Source organism: Neolamprologus multifasciatus, chromosome 4, assembly GCF_963576455.1.
Source record: "Neolamprologus multifasciatus chromosome 4, fNeoMul1.2, whole genome shotgun sequence".
NCBI lineage: Eukaryota > Metazoa > Chordata > Actinopteri > Cichliformes > Cichlidae > Neolamprologus > Neolamprologus multifasciatus.
Window position 1 is genome coordinate 17,069,560 of NC_140442.1, and position 16,145 is coordinate 17,085,704.

At 40.1% G+C, this 16,145-nt stretch overlaps 1 protein-coding gene across 1 annotated transcript in view; it reads left to right on the top strand.

Annotated features, from left to right (window-relative positions):
- The window catches only part of LOC146520181 (cytoplasmic phosphatidylinositol transfer protein 1-like), a 50,879-nt gene extending 38,628 nt beyond the window's left edge, over positions 1–12,251 (top strand). The window contains exons 5-9 of the mRNA XM_085156395.1: positions 3,763–3,834; positions 5,851–5,946; positions 9,141–9,296; positions 9,900–9,963; positions 10,998–12,251. Of these exons, the coding sequence (XP_085012521.1) occupies positions 3,763–3,834; positions 5,851–5,946; positions 9,141–9,296; positions 9,900–9,963; positions 10,998–11,308 (699 nt within the window). The 3' untranslated portion in view covers positions 11,309–12,251. The remainder of the gene's footprint in view (positions 1–3,762; positions 3,835–5,850; positions 5,947–9,140; positions 9,297–9,899; positions 9,964–10,997) is intronic.
- Positions 12,252–16,145: the final 3,894 nt, after the last annotated feature.

A 16,145-nucleotide genomic window follows, 5' to 3' on the forward strand; every position in this document is an offset into this window, starting at 1 on the left:
TTTACAGCATGAAGTAATGTCCATATTAACCCAAGTCCTGCCTGTGAGTTCTCAAAATACATGGGCACAAATATGCACTTTAATATTAGAAAATATCAGAAATGTGGGTGCTGAGCTGGACCTGTCTCAGCTTTACTTCCTGGAACAAGAGAAACAGAGAACACATCTCCACTGCTCTAGAGTCCAGTGGCGATGGGCTTTACGCCACAGCATCCGTCGCTTTGCAGTGCACTTGGTGATGTAAAGCTTCGATGGTGCTGCTCATCCATGGAAACCCATTCCATAAAGCTCTCTGTGCGCTGTTCTTGAGCTAATCTAAAAGCCACATGAAGTTTGTAGGTCTGTCGCGATTGACTCTGCAGAAAGTTGGCGACCTCTGTGCACTGCGTGCCTCTGCAGCCGCTGACCCCGTTCTGTGATTTCACATGGGCTACTACTTCGAGGCTAATTTGCTGTTGCTACCTAATCACTTTCACTCTCTTATAATACCACTAACAGTTGACTGTGGAATATTTAGTAGTGAGAAAATTTCATGACTGGACTTATTGTACAGGTGGCATCCTATCACTGTACCATGCTGGAACTCACAGAGAGCGACCCATTCTTTCACAAATGTTTGTAGAGGCAGTCTGCATGCCTAGGTGTTTAATTTTATGCAACTGTGCTGATGAAAGGGATTGAATTTAATCATTTGGATGGGTGAGTAAATACTTTTGGACTACTTTATAGCGTACAAAGAAAACAAAGTGAAATGAATCCAGCTTAAGCTTAGAACATGCGAGGACAGACACTGAGACACAGACTGAGGGGGAAGACAGCATTATTTATAAAAGTTGATTATACACTAAGGTTAATCGGGGGGATAGGGAACAGACAGGTGAAACTAATCAAGGATAATGAGACAGGAGGAAGTAAAATTAGAAATAAGACAGAAAGAGAAAAGATTACCAAAATAAAAATGTGTAGTGACTAACTTTGCACAACGACAACACCATAATGCACTTAAACTCAACACGAAGAGTAAGTCTGCTATGAAATCAACACAACAAATGACTCAAAATAGGAACAAAGAGCCAAAGCTGAAGCTAAAAAGGAACATGAAAATCAAATATGACAAGAAACATTAAACTTAAGAACCAAAAAACCTCAGATTTAAAGACCCAGGACCCAGAACAAGTGGCACTACACCATACAGCTCAGTTCAATTCGAAGCATTATGTTTGTTTAAGTAGTTTAACCTCTTCAGTCACAGAAATCTAGTTTTTAGTTATCATGACTGCCATAAATAACGTGTTGTGATTGCAGGTATATGCGAATATAAGAATATATGCAAGAATAAAAGAGAAAGGGAAATGTGCCCATCTTATTATTCTGTCCTTTTTTTCATCAGATTGTGCTCACAGCAAGTGAAGTCTTTAACAAAACCACCATGCATATCTGAAACAAATGTAATTTCACGTCTGATCCCCAGTGTGATCTGATACCTCGATTAAATCCAAACAAAGTTTATTCTTTTAAATTTATTTTTTATTATTACCTTCTGTTTTTTTCACCTCTCTTTCTCTTTTTGACGTTGGGGATTTTTTGCTGCACATAATTTTGAAAAATGAGAATAACACAAAAACATCAGGGTTCATTTACACCCAAGTAATGGGATAAAAATGGAAATTAAGATTATGAATATCGTCTCAACTGTCGCTTTAAAAGTGAACCTGCGAGACAGCAAGTCATCATTAGCTGCTGGCAGCTGATGGCACAAAGCAGTGAAGGGTAACACAGATGTCGAGGCATCCCTGTGGAAGGAGTGTAATCCCTCCAGCGTGCAGAGATCTGTTCTGAAGTTAGCTTCCAGTTAGGTAGACGTGGAATATCTCCACGGGGAGAAGCTCAGGACAAATCCTGAAAAAAAAAAACATCCAAGTTGCTTTTGGATAAATTAGCTCCTCAGTCTGCCCCTAAGATTGAGCCCAGACACTCATATCTGAATTGAATTGTTTTATTCAATACTTCCAAGCACATGAGAGTATTAAACATACTTGTTAGAGCTTCAGATTCGCGTCCAGATCTGTTTCAACAACAGCCACACCCCTGCTGCTCCAGCCTGTTTGTCAATATGAGCTAATCAGGGGAACTTTTCATTAAAGACATTAACAGAAACCCCACAGCTCTCAGCTGTTTGAATGTTTAATTGACTGTTGCCAACAAAAAGCACTAATGATTTGCACCGGGACATTAAGAAGACATGCCCTGAGACATGCCCGCCCAGACACACACATGCACATATGCACGCACGCACACGGCCTCTCTGTGTGTGAAGCAGCAGGAATGCATCAGTGAACCACATATAAAATCAGCAGCAGGCCATAAAGCCATTTCTTTAGCCTCGCTGAGATTATGCAACTGCCTCTGCAGCATCTGGATGTTTCAGGGAGGTCACGCCAGCTCATGTGAAACTGTGAAACTTTTCTTGAGTTAACAGCCTTAAGAATATGAGCGTTGTGGCAGCAGCTACTGTGGTTTTTGGATGCATGTCACATCGTTACCTCTTACTCTGACTGCAGAGTACAACACATTACTCCTACAGGAGCTCCTCTCCCATGTGGAAACCCATACCACGAAGCCAGCCGTGCACAGTTTTGGTGCTGATGTTAATGCGACAGGAGGTTTGGAGCTCTGCAGTCATTCGTGGCTGAGTTGCCATGGTTTTTGTATCACTTACAGCTGATTGCGCTCTAAGATGGAAGACATTTCACCAGCTGACTTGTTGCAGTGGTGGCATCTTATTACAGGACCACATTTGTAACAACAAGGCAGACTGCATGGAGAGGTGCTTGATTTTACACACGTCTGTGACTGAAGAAAAAAGTGCTCACTGTGATGGTCTCGGACATTTATTTCTAGCACCAAATTAGGTTTTAAAGAAATATCTTCATTGTTCATCTGTAAATGACAAACACCTTTTTAATATTGACCAGTTTGACTTGAAACAGCAGGTCAGTTGTTACTGATGTAGGTTCAAATTAGTCTTGTTAACCTACTAATTCATGTTAGAGCTGCTTTACGTGTGTAGACATTTATCCTCTGTCACCATCATCAGTATCAGAAACACAGAGACACGCTCACACAAACACATCTCGCACAGTTTTCTTGTTTCTCTTTAAGACTCACGAGGCCACTGAATTGTGCTGAGTAATTACAATAAGGCCTCTGGTTCCACATCACTGTGAATATACCATGTGTAGCATCACTTATTGATGGCATGCATAAACACAAACACTGGCTTTTGCATTTACAGCTCATGTATCCAGTATTCATCCTTCTACATTGTATAATGATTGTGTTGAGCTTTAATTTGGTTAAAGACAGTAAAAATGGACAAAAACATTAAAGTGTGATGTGGTTTTAAATCTCCAGAGTGAGAGAATAACCATTACTGCGTTGGTTTTGTGTAATAAAACCCAAGATATAAGCCCCTGTCAGACACACAGTCCTCTCCATTAATCTGATCTGGCATCTGAGCGTGTCGGCATCTTGTGCTTTCAGCACAGCAGCTAAAATGCAGTGAAGCTAAAGAGTAAGCTACTGTAAGACTACATGCACACATATTGACCTAAACAACAGGATGTTGTCACTTTAGCAGACTGATGAAGCTTACAATGTTAAAAATCTCTGAAAAAGGGCTGGAACAAACGACATTAAGCAATGCAGTTATTAACAGAGAAACTCACACGTTGTTTATTTCTCACTTTTCCCTCCCTTCAGTGCTCTTTCCTGCCCAAGTTTTCCATCCACATTGAGACCAAATATGAGGATAACAAAGGGAACAATGATAATGTGAGTAAAGCTCCGAGTGCTGTGCCGTTGGAAGTGAATCGTAGGAACAAAGCTGCATCTGAAAGAAAGAGGATAGAATTTAGTTTCTCTCTTTTCATGTACCTTTGCCCTTTTGTGCTCTTTGCTGTCTGCTTTGTTGCCTCATCTTGTTGCTTCTTGTCTTTTCCCCAAAATCAAAAATAATGAATTCTCTTTGTCAGAGGGTTATTGCATCTTTGTGTGCCAAGGACATCAGAAGGATTATCAGTCATTCTGCTGTTCTGATTTCTTCAGGCAGTGATTGCGACTGTTAACATGAATGTTTTTGTCTTGGTTCATTTGTATCTTGAACAATCAGTGCAGTTATAGAAAAGTATGTCTCTTTTTCAATCTGTCATTATGATAATTTCTCATAGATACTTAGACATACACATCTGAACAATAGGTGGACAGTCTGAATCTCTATAACGAGCAAAGTTTTTGGTTTACAGCTCTTTGGGAATCACTTTGTTGGTGCAAACATACAATTTTATGCCTGTCAAACCTCAGTGTCTTTGGCATTTTTCATATAATTAATTCACAGAAAAATGTGTTTTTCAAGACAGACTAGTAAGAAAGTCCCTAAAGACAAAATTTAAAATGGGTTCTTTGCTAAGTTGTTTGTTACGTGTAGAAACAACAATGGTTCAAATGATCCACTGAAAATGGTCACGTAGACGGACTAGACCAGGGGTGGGCAATCTCAGTCCACGAGGGCCGGTGTCCCTGCAGGTTTTAGATCTCACCATGGGTCAACACACCTGAATCACATGATTAGTTTGTTACCGGGCCTCTGGGGAACTTCAGGACATGTTGAGGAGCTAATTTAGCCATTTAAATCTGCTGTGTTGGTTCGAGGACACATCTAAAACCTGCAGGGACACCGGCCCCCGTGGACTGAGATTGCCCACGCCTGGACTAGACTGAAAGCAAGTGAAAAAGCAGCCTGTTGTCTTAAGACCAACATTAAAAAACCTTCAGACAATCTGCAGAACTAATGTTTAAGACCACTTTTAAAAATTACAAGAAAGTCTGGCTCCTTTAAAGTAAAATATAAAGAAATAAGAGCTGGTTAAAAACTTTTCCACAGAACTATAGCTATAAAATAGATTGACTGTAATTGTCTTTTATTAAATCAACCTGACAAGGTCCTGCTGGTTGTGTTGAGTATTTCAAACCAGGTAAAAGCACTTCAATTGATCTCCACCTCACCTTCAGAGCAACACTTGGTATTGGCAGTGGAGGCAAGTCTGACTGTTGCACAATATTACTCGAACACACAATGTAGTAGAAGGAAAAGGCTGCGGCCCCACCTAGTGGTGGATTATGGGAGTTGCAAGAACATCCCGATGGTTTCACAGATGGTCAAAATCTCACATTTGAAACTGATTGTAACAAATGTGGGTGCAGGCAAACTCAATAGAAGGGTCTTTCCGCTCTCATGTTAACACCCCACTGGTCCCACCATTTGTGCAGTCACCGCTATTCTCTCTTTATTCCAGCCTCCCTCATGTCTTGTAATAACCTTGGCAGTTGACTCCCTGCCATTTGCTCTTGGCCCTATACCCATGGAAAAGATTTAAAGAATGCAGGAAGTTTAATTAATGTCCATGACTCAAGAGCACTTTCACTGCTCTGAAAGGAGCAGATAACTAGTCAACATTGCTTTGCTGCTTCCCGTGAGTCACACAGGAGGAAATCATTGACCACTTGGTGTGACTCACATTCCTACTCACAGTTTGTTTGGCCTATTGTTTGAGGGTAAAGCTAGAAGGACGGGACGTGCTCAGGAAATTATATTTTTGTCTAACGTAAACCCTTTCAGCCACTGCTTTCCTGTACAGCCATATGATGTGTGACTAAAATGACTCCCAGCATTTACGTGATGCGTGAAGCTGCCTTTATAAATCCACCAATTGACGGCACTTCATCCCACAGCATTTGTCAACGCCACTGATTGAGCTGTCCTCACATACTGAACTGTTCCCTGTTCCTCAGATCTTTGGCAGTGAGCCCAGAGAAGAGGAGATGGATGTGTGTTTGTTGGACATCGCTTACGATGAGATCCCCGAGCGCCACTACAAGGAGTCGGAGGTGAGGAGAGCGACATCACTGACCTCAGGATGAGGAGTGAATGAATACTTGCAGCCACGGCACAGATACTGTGGAAGGAAGTGGAAAGAAGGGTGAATAGGAGGGAGGAGGAGAGAAGTCAACAACTGAGATGTGAGGAGAAGGGAACAGAATAGGGTGTTATCTTTTCTCCACCAGCACCAGCTCGTGTTTGACCACCAGCAGGCCATCTGCCTCCTCTGGGCGATGGAAGGAAGGGAAACGCATGTTTATGTGTGGGGGAGGTGATGGGCATTAGCTGTGGAGATTTGACATTTGTATGCGCATGCGTTCGCTCATCTATCAGGACATGATGGTCATAAAAAGCTGAGCTATTAATAACCAAGAGGGGTCATGACAGCGCTGCAGTTTTATTATTGACACCCTCACTTTCACACACGCACCTCCCACCGATCTCTGTGCTCCTCTGCTTTTAACCACTGAGAGCTAAGAATAGCACAGACATGCTGTCCAGAGCTAAACATAGAAGTCAGATGTCTAATGTAAATATTATTTTAAAAAAACAGATGAACTGTGTCAAATGTCCAAGTTTAAAAGAGACGGGGTTAAAAACAAAGGAGAAAAAAGTCAAAGGTCTGACAGCAGGTGCTCATGACGCAAACGCATGCAACCAGCGTCCACAAGACAAGAAAGAATTTCCAGTGCTGAAGATAAAAAGACGTTATTGTAGTGTCTAAACGTATTTTAACTAAATAAAACCAGCATGCATCACACTGAGAAATCAATTAACACAAAAAAATGAAGGATCTTTAAAACCACGTTTGGCTCAATACTTGTCAACACATGCATGAGTGTCAGATGCTTGATTTTAATGGAATTTGATGTAATCTTAATCAACAAAAAGCCTCTCTGCCCCACTGATATTAGTTCAAGCCATAGCTCATATAGAAAAGATGGATGTCACCTATTTTGTGTTTGTGTTCTGCTGTTATTAAAGCCTGGAGATGCTGTTCACAGTCACAACTTAGTCACGTCTGTGTTATAATCTATTTTACTCCAAATATGAACATAATTTTCAAAATAAACCTCATGATGTATGAAAGAAGGTATTAAAATAACATTTGAGACCATAAAGTGACAAATGCTTTTGAGTTTTTTGCCGTTTGTATGAGCATGGCGCAGTCTGGCCTTGGGTGAGTTTGCTGCATTGTCCACTCCTGGCAAGACTGTGGCAATGCTCCAGACCTGCAAACTACCAAAAACTTCTGTTTTTATAAAGATCCTCACACTTGCTGGTGATTTGACTGGATATATGACACAGTATATAGAACCAAACTACTTGCAGCCAGAGGATTTGCTCCCTGCTGGTCACCAGAAAGAAATCATATTTAAAGCCCTTTGACTTTGGCTTCACTTTTTAGACCTTCTTGAAATACAATCTACAGTTAATGAAACTTGTTCAGCAAAACCAGGAGGAAAAGTAAGTGAAGTAAACGTCTTGATGCATTCTCAATCATCCAGGAAAATAAATCTCTAAAAGTTGATTCTGTTCATCTGGACGTAGCGTTTTCTGGGAGAGTAAAAGTGAAGTAAAACATCTTTTGGAGAGATATTTGCTTATTAAAAAATGCGCTTAAAAGCAATTAATGTGTCATTAGCATTTCTCATCTTTCTGTCTCTCAATACACTTGATGAAACATTTTATACGCAGACGAATATAACAGACGTCTTCCACCTCCTCTACAAGTAGGGATGGGTATCGTTTAGGTTTTATCTGATACCGGTGCCAAACCGGTACTTTTGAAACGGTGCCGGTGCTTAAACGGTGCTCGAACCGGTGCTCGAACCGGTGCTTAAAGAATGGAGAACACAAAATTGGTCCAAAAACCTCTCATGTTCAGCTGTTTTTTTAGTAAAAAGATAACAATGTTAGCCTTTTCTGCAGCTATAGGGCATATATGGTATCACTCTTGGCTGGAAGCAGTGCTTTAACAATGGAAAAAACAAAAACTTTATCCAAAAACCTCTCATGTTTAACTGTTTCCCACTTTTTATTTGGTCATTTTTGCCTTTTTGGCCAGGGTGAAGGGAGTATCTGCCATCAAACAAGAAGACAGCCGCATGTAGCTATGATGGTGTTTGCTAGTTCACCTTACATACATTAATGTAATAACGTGGTTAGCCTACTCAACGTAAATTATACACGAACAACATTAAGCTACTCACGCAGAGAAGAACGGCTGCTGCTGCCATCATCATCCTCATCATTTCTGCTACACTGGCAGGGCTAGGGGCCAGGACTCTACTCTTCAGCTTTTTGGGGGATGTTGCTAACTCTTCGTCCGATAACAGGCACCACACCTGCAGTAGATGCGCTCGGTGTGAGGTCTCGCAGCAAGCTACCAAATACGGCGCATTTTTCGGCTTTTAAAAAAAACGCTATGCGTCGCCAGGTGTTTCATCGGATTTCAGGTGTTACCTCCTTTCCACAGTATCACCTTAAAGCACTTGTTGCAGGCTGCTGAGTTTGCATCTTTTGCTGTGAAGTACAGCAAGACTTTTGACCGCTTCGCCTTGGGCATTTTTAATCTGTAGCTCTGCTCTAAAAGAACGTACGTACCTGGACCCGCCTACTATCCCCGGAAACGTAAAATGATTGGCTAGAATTCAAAGTGTATCACATCTCAGGAAAAAAAAGCACCGAAATAAAGCACCGAAATGTGCGCTGCTTTTCGGTCTGGTTACTACCGTTTATGTCAGAACCGGTGCCATCATGGCGCCGGATACCGGTACCCATCCCTATCTACAAGTACTTTCCCAGCAGGGATAGAGACACTCTGTCACACTAAGATGCATGACTCTAAGACAAATGAGCATCACAGCATAATTAGTCCACTGGGAGCAGTGATTAATGCGTGTAAAGTTTCGGAGACTCCCACTGTGCTTCTTAGCTATACCCTGCATTAGCCTCATAGATAAAAGCAGATGATCCTGTCCTGTGGGCAGAGAGGAGGAAATTGATGTGTGTGAGAGAGATTAGATGGCAGGAAGTATAGTTTTAATTTGAAGTATTGGTTTGAAAACAGTTCAACAAATTTTCCTCATGGTCTTATGTAAATTTTATGAGGATTATCGACATAAGATTGTTTGTGTTCATTTAACTTCTGGGGAAAAATGAGTTGTTTTTCTGAACCTGGTGTCTTGTGGCCTTGTAGGACCTTCGGTATTTTAAGTCAAAGAAGACGAGCCGAGGGCTTCTGCAGGAAGGATGGCTCGACACACAGGACCCCATCATGTGCTCCTACAAACTGGTCACTGTCAAATTTGAAGTCTGGGGCCTGCAAACCCGTGTGGAGCAGTTTGTACACAAGGTCAGGACAAACCATTTTTGGGGGCAAGAAACACGTTGTAGATGAGTTTCAGCCTGCTTATATCATCGTCTGAGCCAGAGGCGTCCTATCTTTTGCTCTGAAAACATGTGATACACAGCCGTGAGCTAGATCAGCAGTTCCATTATCACCTTCGACAATATCTGCCCTGTTTGCATCCCACAGCTTGCCTTGCAGCACCACCTCCCTTTTTCTTGGCTGCAGAATTTCAACTTTGTATCTCTCATTTCCCAAATCCATTTTGCTACAGCATCTGTCCCTCAGGTCAGCTGTCCCTGCACTATCCTTGCCCAAGGCACCCACACACACACACACACACACACACATTGAAGGCAGGTTCATTACTCACAGGCTAACACCAGGAGTGTCCCACATAAATCATAATCCTCTAGGGGTGAACAGAAAATTTTTGAAGTGAGAAATGAAGTGAAACTCTCTGTATCCTTTAGAGCAAATGCCGTCTGATTTGCAGCTTCTCTCCTTGAACTTCCTCCCTGCCTCTGTCCCTGCCTGAATTAATTTTCCTGTGATCTTGCCTCCTTTGCTTCCCTTTTCTCTCTTTTTATTTTTTGTAATCTTCCTCAGGTGATCCGAGATGTGCTGCTTTTAGGACACAGGCAGGCCTTTGCCTGGGTGGATGAGTGGATTGGTAAGTGTGCAGAAGATGACAGTCTTTAGAAAACTTGGGTTAGTTTCATGTGCAGGCACTGACTCATCTCACGATTGCTCCCACTTCACATACATTTTTCCATTTTAAGATGGAGATAATAGACTGTATGCAAAGGATGGACATAGCTAGCATGATATTATCAATTTCTTTATTAATTTCATCAACTTTTAGCTTTGTGACCATCTCCATCTGGTGTTTTTGGAGTTATAAATATTTGTATATATTTGTCATATTTGGACATGAGCATAGTGTGCTAAGTTATCAACTAAATGTTAGCAAGCTCTTTTTAGCAGGGTGTATGCATGAACAGATACCTGTTAATAATTCTAAATAGGGTAAATGCTAGAACCTCCACCACCAAAAACAAAGAAAAGACTTCCTGAATGGCCTGTTAGAACAATTAACCACGAATGATAACATATAAAATGTTCCACACACTAGATGGGTGACTCCAGTTAGCTGTAGTGTCACATCTGCTAATTGGTTATGCCACATCCTACCTCCTCCTACAGAAGTGTGGCTGGTTTGTGTATTTTTGAAACTATGTCTTAGAAACTTTGATTTTTCATCTTGTTGATGTCAGAGGTTAGAAGAGAACGCCCAGACTGCTTTTATAGGAAGAGAACATTAACTCAAATTCTCATTATAATCAATGTATGAAGAACAACATCTCTGATTGTGCAACATGTCAAACTGTAGAGCAGATGGACAACAGTAAAAGACCACAGGTGTGACTACTGTCAGCTAAGAATGGGAAGTTCAGCACCCCACTTCTACTACTACTAACCTCTGTTCTGAAACACATCTGTTTAAAAATTTGATGTGTTTTTTATGTTTTATTGTTAATAAATTGTGTGTTTATTAGAATTGCAGATCACTGTGCTTATATTACATAAAACTGCATTAAAATCTAATAAAAACAATTCTAAAGATTCCTTGTCTCTCTTATATGGGGACATGGATAGCTCAGTAGGTATTATTATTAATATTATGTCACTGCTCCAACCCAACAGACATGACCATGGATGAAGTAAGAGAGTACGAGCGTGCCACGCAGGAAGCCACCAACCTGAAGATTGGCACTTTCCCCCCTACCATTTCCATCTCAGAGAACCCCCTGCCATCTAGCACCCGCAGCGGACCCAACAGCGCCCCGTCCACTCCCCTCTCCACCGAAGCCCCTGATTTCCTGTCAGTGCCCAAAGAGCGACCCCGGAAGAAGTCAGCTCCAGAGACTTTGACCCTACCTGATCCAGGCCGCAGGGATTCACTCTTCAAGCTTCCAAGCTTTTTCTCCTGGAACTCCAGTCCGCAACCAGAATGAGAACGGGGCTAAGCCGCTGTTAAACACCCCTGACCTGCGTATTAGTGGAGGATGCCTACCCAGCACATCCTGCAATGTTCCCTCAGCCATCTGAAGAAGAAGTGACTGTCCTGGTGATCCCAGCCCCTCAGCCGACTCGCCGGCGTTCCAGCAAAGCCAACAGCTCTCAGACTGCCTTTACAGGTACAGCTAGGCATCCACAGCAAGGCCCGCCAAGTGTAAAGGTGTAGTAAATCCCAGTGAGAGTCCAACAAAAGCACCTGCAGGCTCCTCATCCTTCACTTCTCCTTAGAAAACAGCCAGTCTGCACCTTTCATTAATCAGTATGGAGTCCAATTAGCCTGACTGAGTGTAGCATACATTCCTGAAATCGTTTTATCCCACAGTGTTTTCATCCAAGCTCAGGGTGTGTTGGTGAAAAGATATCTAGAGACTCAGTGCACATAAACTTAACATTTGTTTTCTGCGTTATCTTTAAACATCTCTGGCTTTGTTCATTTATTTGGTAACTGAATTATGTAGTTGGGACTCTTGTTGGCCACTGTAACAGTCGAGTATTATGGTTTTCACAGTCTGATGTAAGGTGATTGTGTATTCTTGTATATACTGTATGAAAAATATAAATGTGACTCAAAAAGAATATCATATCAAGTGATGAAGCCGCTTTGACATTTCTGTAATGTGTTTCAGCAGCCATGATGTCTTCATGAAACAGCATGATTCTTGACTACCGAGGCTGCCCTTAAATATTTATGAACTGAATGTTTTCCTTATCTGAGCCTCACATGTGATGTCGTGTTTTACAGGAGTTTTTACAGACTTGTTCATGTGGTGTTGTTTTGCTGCTGTATTGACTTCATTGTGGTTTTATTGTGTTCATTTACTGTCATACTATTGATGGGTTTTGTAATCAGTAAATGAACGTAAATACGGCTGCATCCGTTACTGTGTGGAGAGTTTGTTAATGTGATCTATCTGAATGGAAAGACAGGCTTGTGGCTCATTCAAATGCAACTTTGGAAACCATGTCATGCTATTGTGGCGAATCCACTTAGCCAAAAAAAAAAAAAAAAACAAAAAAAAAAAACGGATCAGACATCAATTGCAGAAATGATAGTCTTTATATAGGGCTTCAAAAGGGGATGTACAACAAATAAACAGCTTGACATCAGAGCAACATATAATGGCTTCCCAAAACTTTCTTTGCTAGCTAAACCCAGAGTAACTTTCGTCTACCACAAAGAATTCTGGGAAATGCAGTTTTCTAATGAAAATACCTGTTAAATGCTCGCTTTTGGCAGAAAATCAAATCTATAATTAATAGCTCTCACTAAACATGTGGCTAACACTTAAATCACTTACAAAATAACCAAAATGCTGTTATCAAACAATAAACTGCAATAAAGTTACAACACATGCAGTATAAATTAGAATGAGAATCAGAATACTTGATTGATCTCAGAGGAAATTTTGTGGCCAGATATGCTCCAAGACAGTAAGAACAGTAACTAACAAGTTAAATTATCAGTATTAAATAAGACAATATATTGCAAAATAGCTGTAATATATAAATATCTCAACATATTACGTGAAATTGTATATAGATGAAGCTGAAACTGAGTTCCCCCTCTTATCATACTGCAGATAATTTATCTGAATTTCAGGAGCAAGGCCACACCTCCATACACGCCAGTTTCTGTTCTGTCTACATGCTCAACTTTTGCTACCTTTTTCAATTCATACACTTCTCATTAGTACAGGCGATCGCCTCTGAGGCCTTCCCCACAACATCTGCCAATATCTGCAAGAAACACTGTCAAACCTAAATGAGGATGTTGTCACATGGACTCTTTGGTATTTTCCCTGTAGAGGGTTAGCAGATATTAAGGTGGTGCAACTGCTGTGCTGTGTACTTATGCTTTAGATGGAGGAATTGTAAGAGAGTAAGCAGTATGTCGGCATTTATGCAAACAACGAGTATGCATCCAACATGCTCACATTCAGTTATTTTATTTATTTTAAATATATAAACCCTGTTGTGAGCTCTTTGTCCTCACTTATTCATTTTTCATCATTTAGGGGGCATGTGATGACCCATGCACATGTACCAAACTTCAATACGTAAACTGTTTTTTTGTTTTGTTTTTTTAATAAAAGGTGTCAAAAGGCATACGATTCATATGCACACCTCTAATGAACACTATGTTCATCCTGGTCTACACACCACACATGCAAACACAATTCCTTAATCCAAACTTTATTGAAAAAAATAATAACGTCATAGTGTTCAGCAGACACATCCACACAACTGCTTTAACAGTGTAACGTAACACAACAAACTAACTGAACTCTCAGTTAGCAGTCCCTCACATACCCAGTCCTCCATAGTATTTAATGCAATAAATATTAAGTGCTTTTTTTTGTCTGTGCACAAAACCAACACACAATCCCAAAGCTAAAGCTTAATTTTGTTGTATTCTTTTCTTGCAACTTTCTTGCAAAGTGTGCAAAGTTCAGTTTGAATATTCAATGCTAACACTTATCTTTTTAACCCTCCTGTCATCCTTTAAAAAACTTACGTCCATCACCCTAGAGGCCGTTTTCTGCCACGCCCCATAAAGTGCTATAAAAATATTATATATTCATATTTTTTTCCACTTTAAATTAGCCAATCTTTTAAAACTACTTCTCCCTGAAATATTCATATAAAGTTTTAATTATATTTCGGGGGTTTTAACCCTTTAAATCGCAGTTTAATTACATGAGCGCACTGTTTTTATAGCCCCAAAAAACGAAAAAACTAAATATTTTCCATAAAAAACATTTGAAGTAATATTTGACTTTTATTATAATTAGGCCTTTGGATGGTCCAAAGATTCGCACCAACATTTGTTTTGATCCAGCATTATTTTTTTTACAGGGGCAAATTAAAAGAAAAACTTACGTCCATCACCCTAGAGGCCGTTTTCTGCCACGCCCCAAAAAGTGCTATAAAAATATTATATATTCATATTTTTTTCCACTTTAAATTAGCCAATCTTTTAAAACTACTTCTCCCTGAAATATTCATATAAAGTTTTAATTATATTTCGGGGGTTTTAACCCTTTAAATCGCAGTTTAATTACATGAGCGCACTGTTTTTATAGCCCCAAAAAACAAAAAAACTAAATATTTTCCATAAAAAACATTTGAAGTAATATTTGACTTTTATTATAATTAGGCCTTTGGATGGTCCAAAGATTCGCACCAACATTTGTTTTGATCCAGCATTATTTTTAATGCAGGGGCAAATTAAAAGAAAAACTTACGTCCATCGCCCTAGTGGCCGTTTTCTGCCACGCCCCAAAAAGTGCTATAAAAAGATTATATATTCATATTTTCTTCCACTTTAAATTAGCCAATCTTTTAAAACTACTTCTCCCTGAAATATTCATGTAAAGTTTTAATTATATTTCGGGGGTTTTAACCCTTTAAATCGCAGTTTAATTACATGAGCGCACCATTTTTATAGCCCCAAAAAACAAAAAAACTAAATATTTTCCATAAAAAACATTTGAAGTAATATTTGACTTTTATTATAATTAGGCCTTTGGATGGTCCAAAGATTCGCACCAACATTTGTTTTGATCCAGCATTATTTTTAATGCAGGGGCAAATTAAAAGAAAAACTTACGTCCATCGCCCTAGTGGCCGTTTTCTGCCACGCCCCAAAAAGTGCTATAAAAAGATTATATATTCATATTTTCTTCCACTTTAAATTAGCCAATCTTTTACAACTACTTCTCCCTGAAATATTCATGTAAAGTTTTAATTATATTTCGGGGGTTTTAACCCTTTAAATCGCAGTTTAATTACATGAGCGCACCATTTTTATAGCCCCAAAAAACAAAAAAACTAAATATTTTCCATAAAAAACATTTGAAGTAATATTTGACTTTTATTATAATTAGGCCTTTGGATGGTCCAAAGATTCGCACCAACATTTGTTTTGATCCAGCATTATTTTTTTTGCAGGGGCACAGGAAATTCAATATAATGGTATATTATGGTTTTTCACTTTTTCCCCACTAAATGCTTTTTTCCTTGTTGTGTTCTAAAATAAAATGAAAAAAAATATGTAAATGAAAATACAAGATCAGTTTGAACCAGAAAAAAACTTTTATTTTGAACAATGAACATGAACATTTATGTTTTTGGGAACGAGAAAGATATAAGTAAGAAAGAGCGAGGGAGAGGGGAAGAGCATATGTGGAGGTGTGTGGAGGTGTGGTGTGTATGTGGAGGTGTCAGAGTCCTCAGTTGACGCAGAGGCTGCAAATGACCAGAAGGTGGTCCTTACATGTGGACTTCCCGCATTTGCAGCAGGTGGTGACGACACGTTTCTTTTTCTCATGGCAGAAGTCGCACTGTCTCCTGCCCTTGGAATTGGGGATCAGGGCGGGGTCTGCAGCAGCACTCTGCACTCTCGTCACGATGTCTGCAGCACCTGATGAGCGGGGAAGGCGTGTTCGCTTCAGTATGTGTGGGTTTACTAAAGCTTCACCCACTTCTTCAGCATACAGCCTCCGTTTGTAATTTTTCTGCTGTTTCCAGGATGGGTCGATAGCTGTCCACAGCACGTAGGAGTTGTAGAGTGACACGTCCAGCAGGTTGTGGAAGAGTGCCACTGGCCAGCGATTAGTTATCCTCCTACAGGAATAGGTGCCGACAACCTAAAAAAAAAAAAAAAAAACCCCACACAAAAAACAGAAAATCAAACCTATGTATATTTTACAAAAGAATATATGAGCAAGAATGAATAAATCTGTGCGTAACTGATGCGTAATGACACCTACC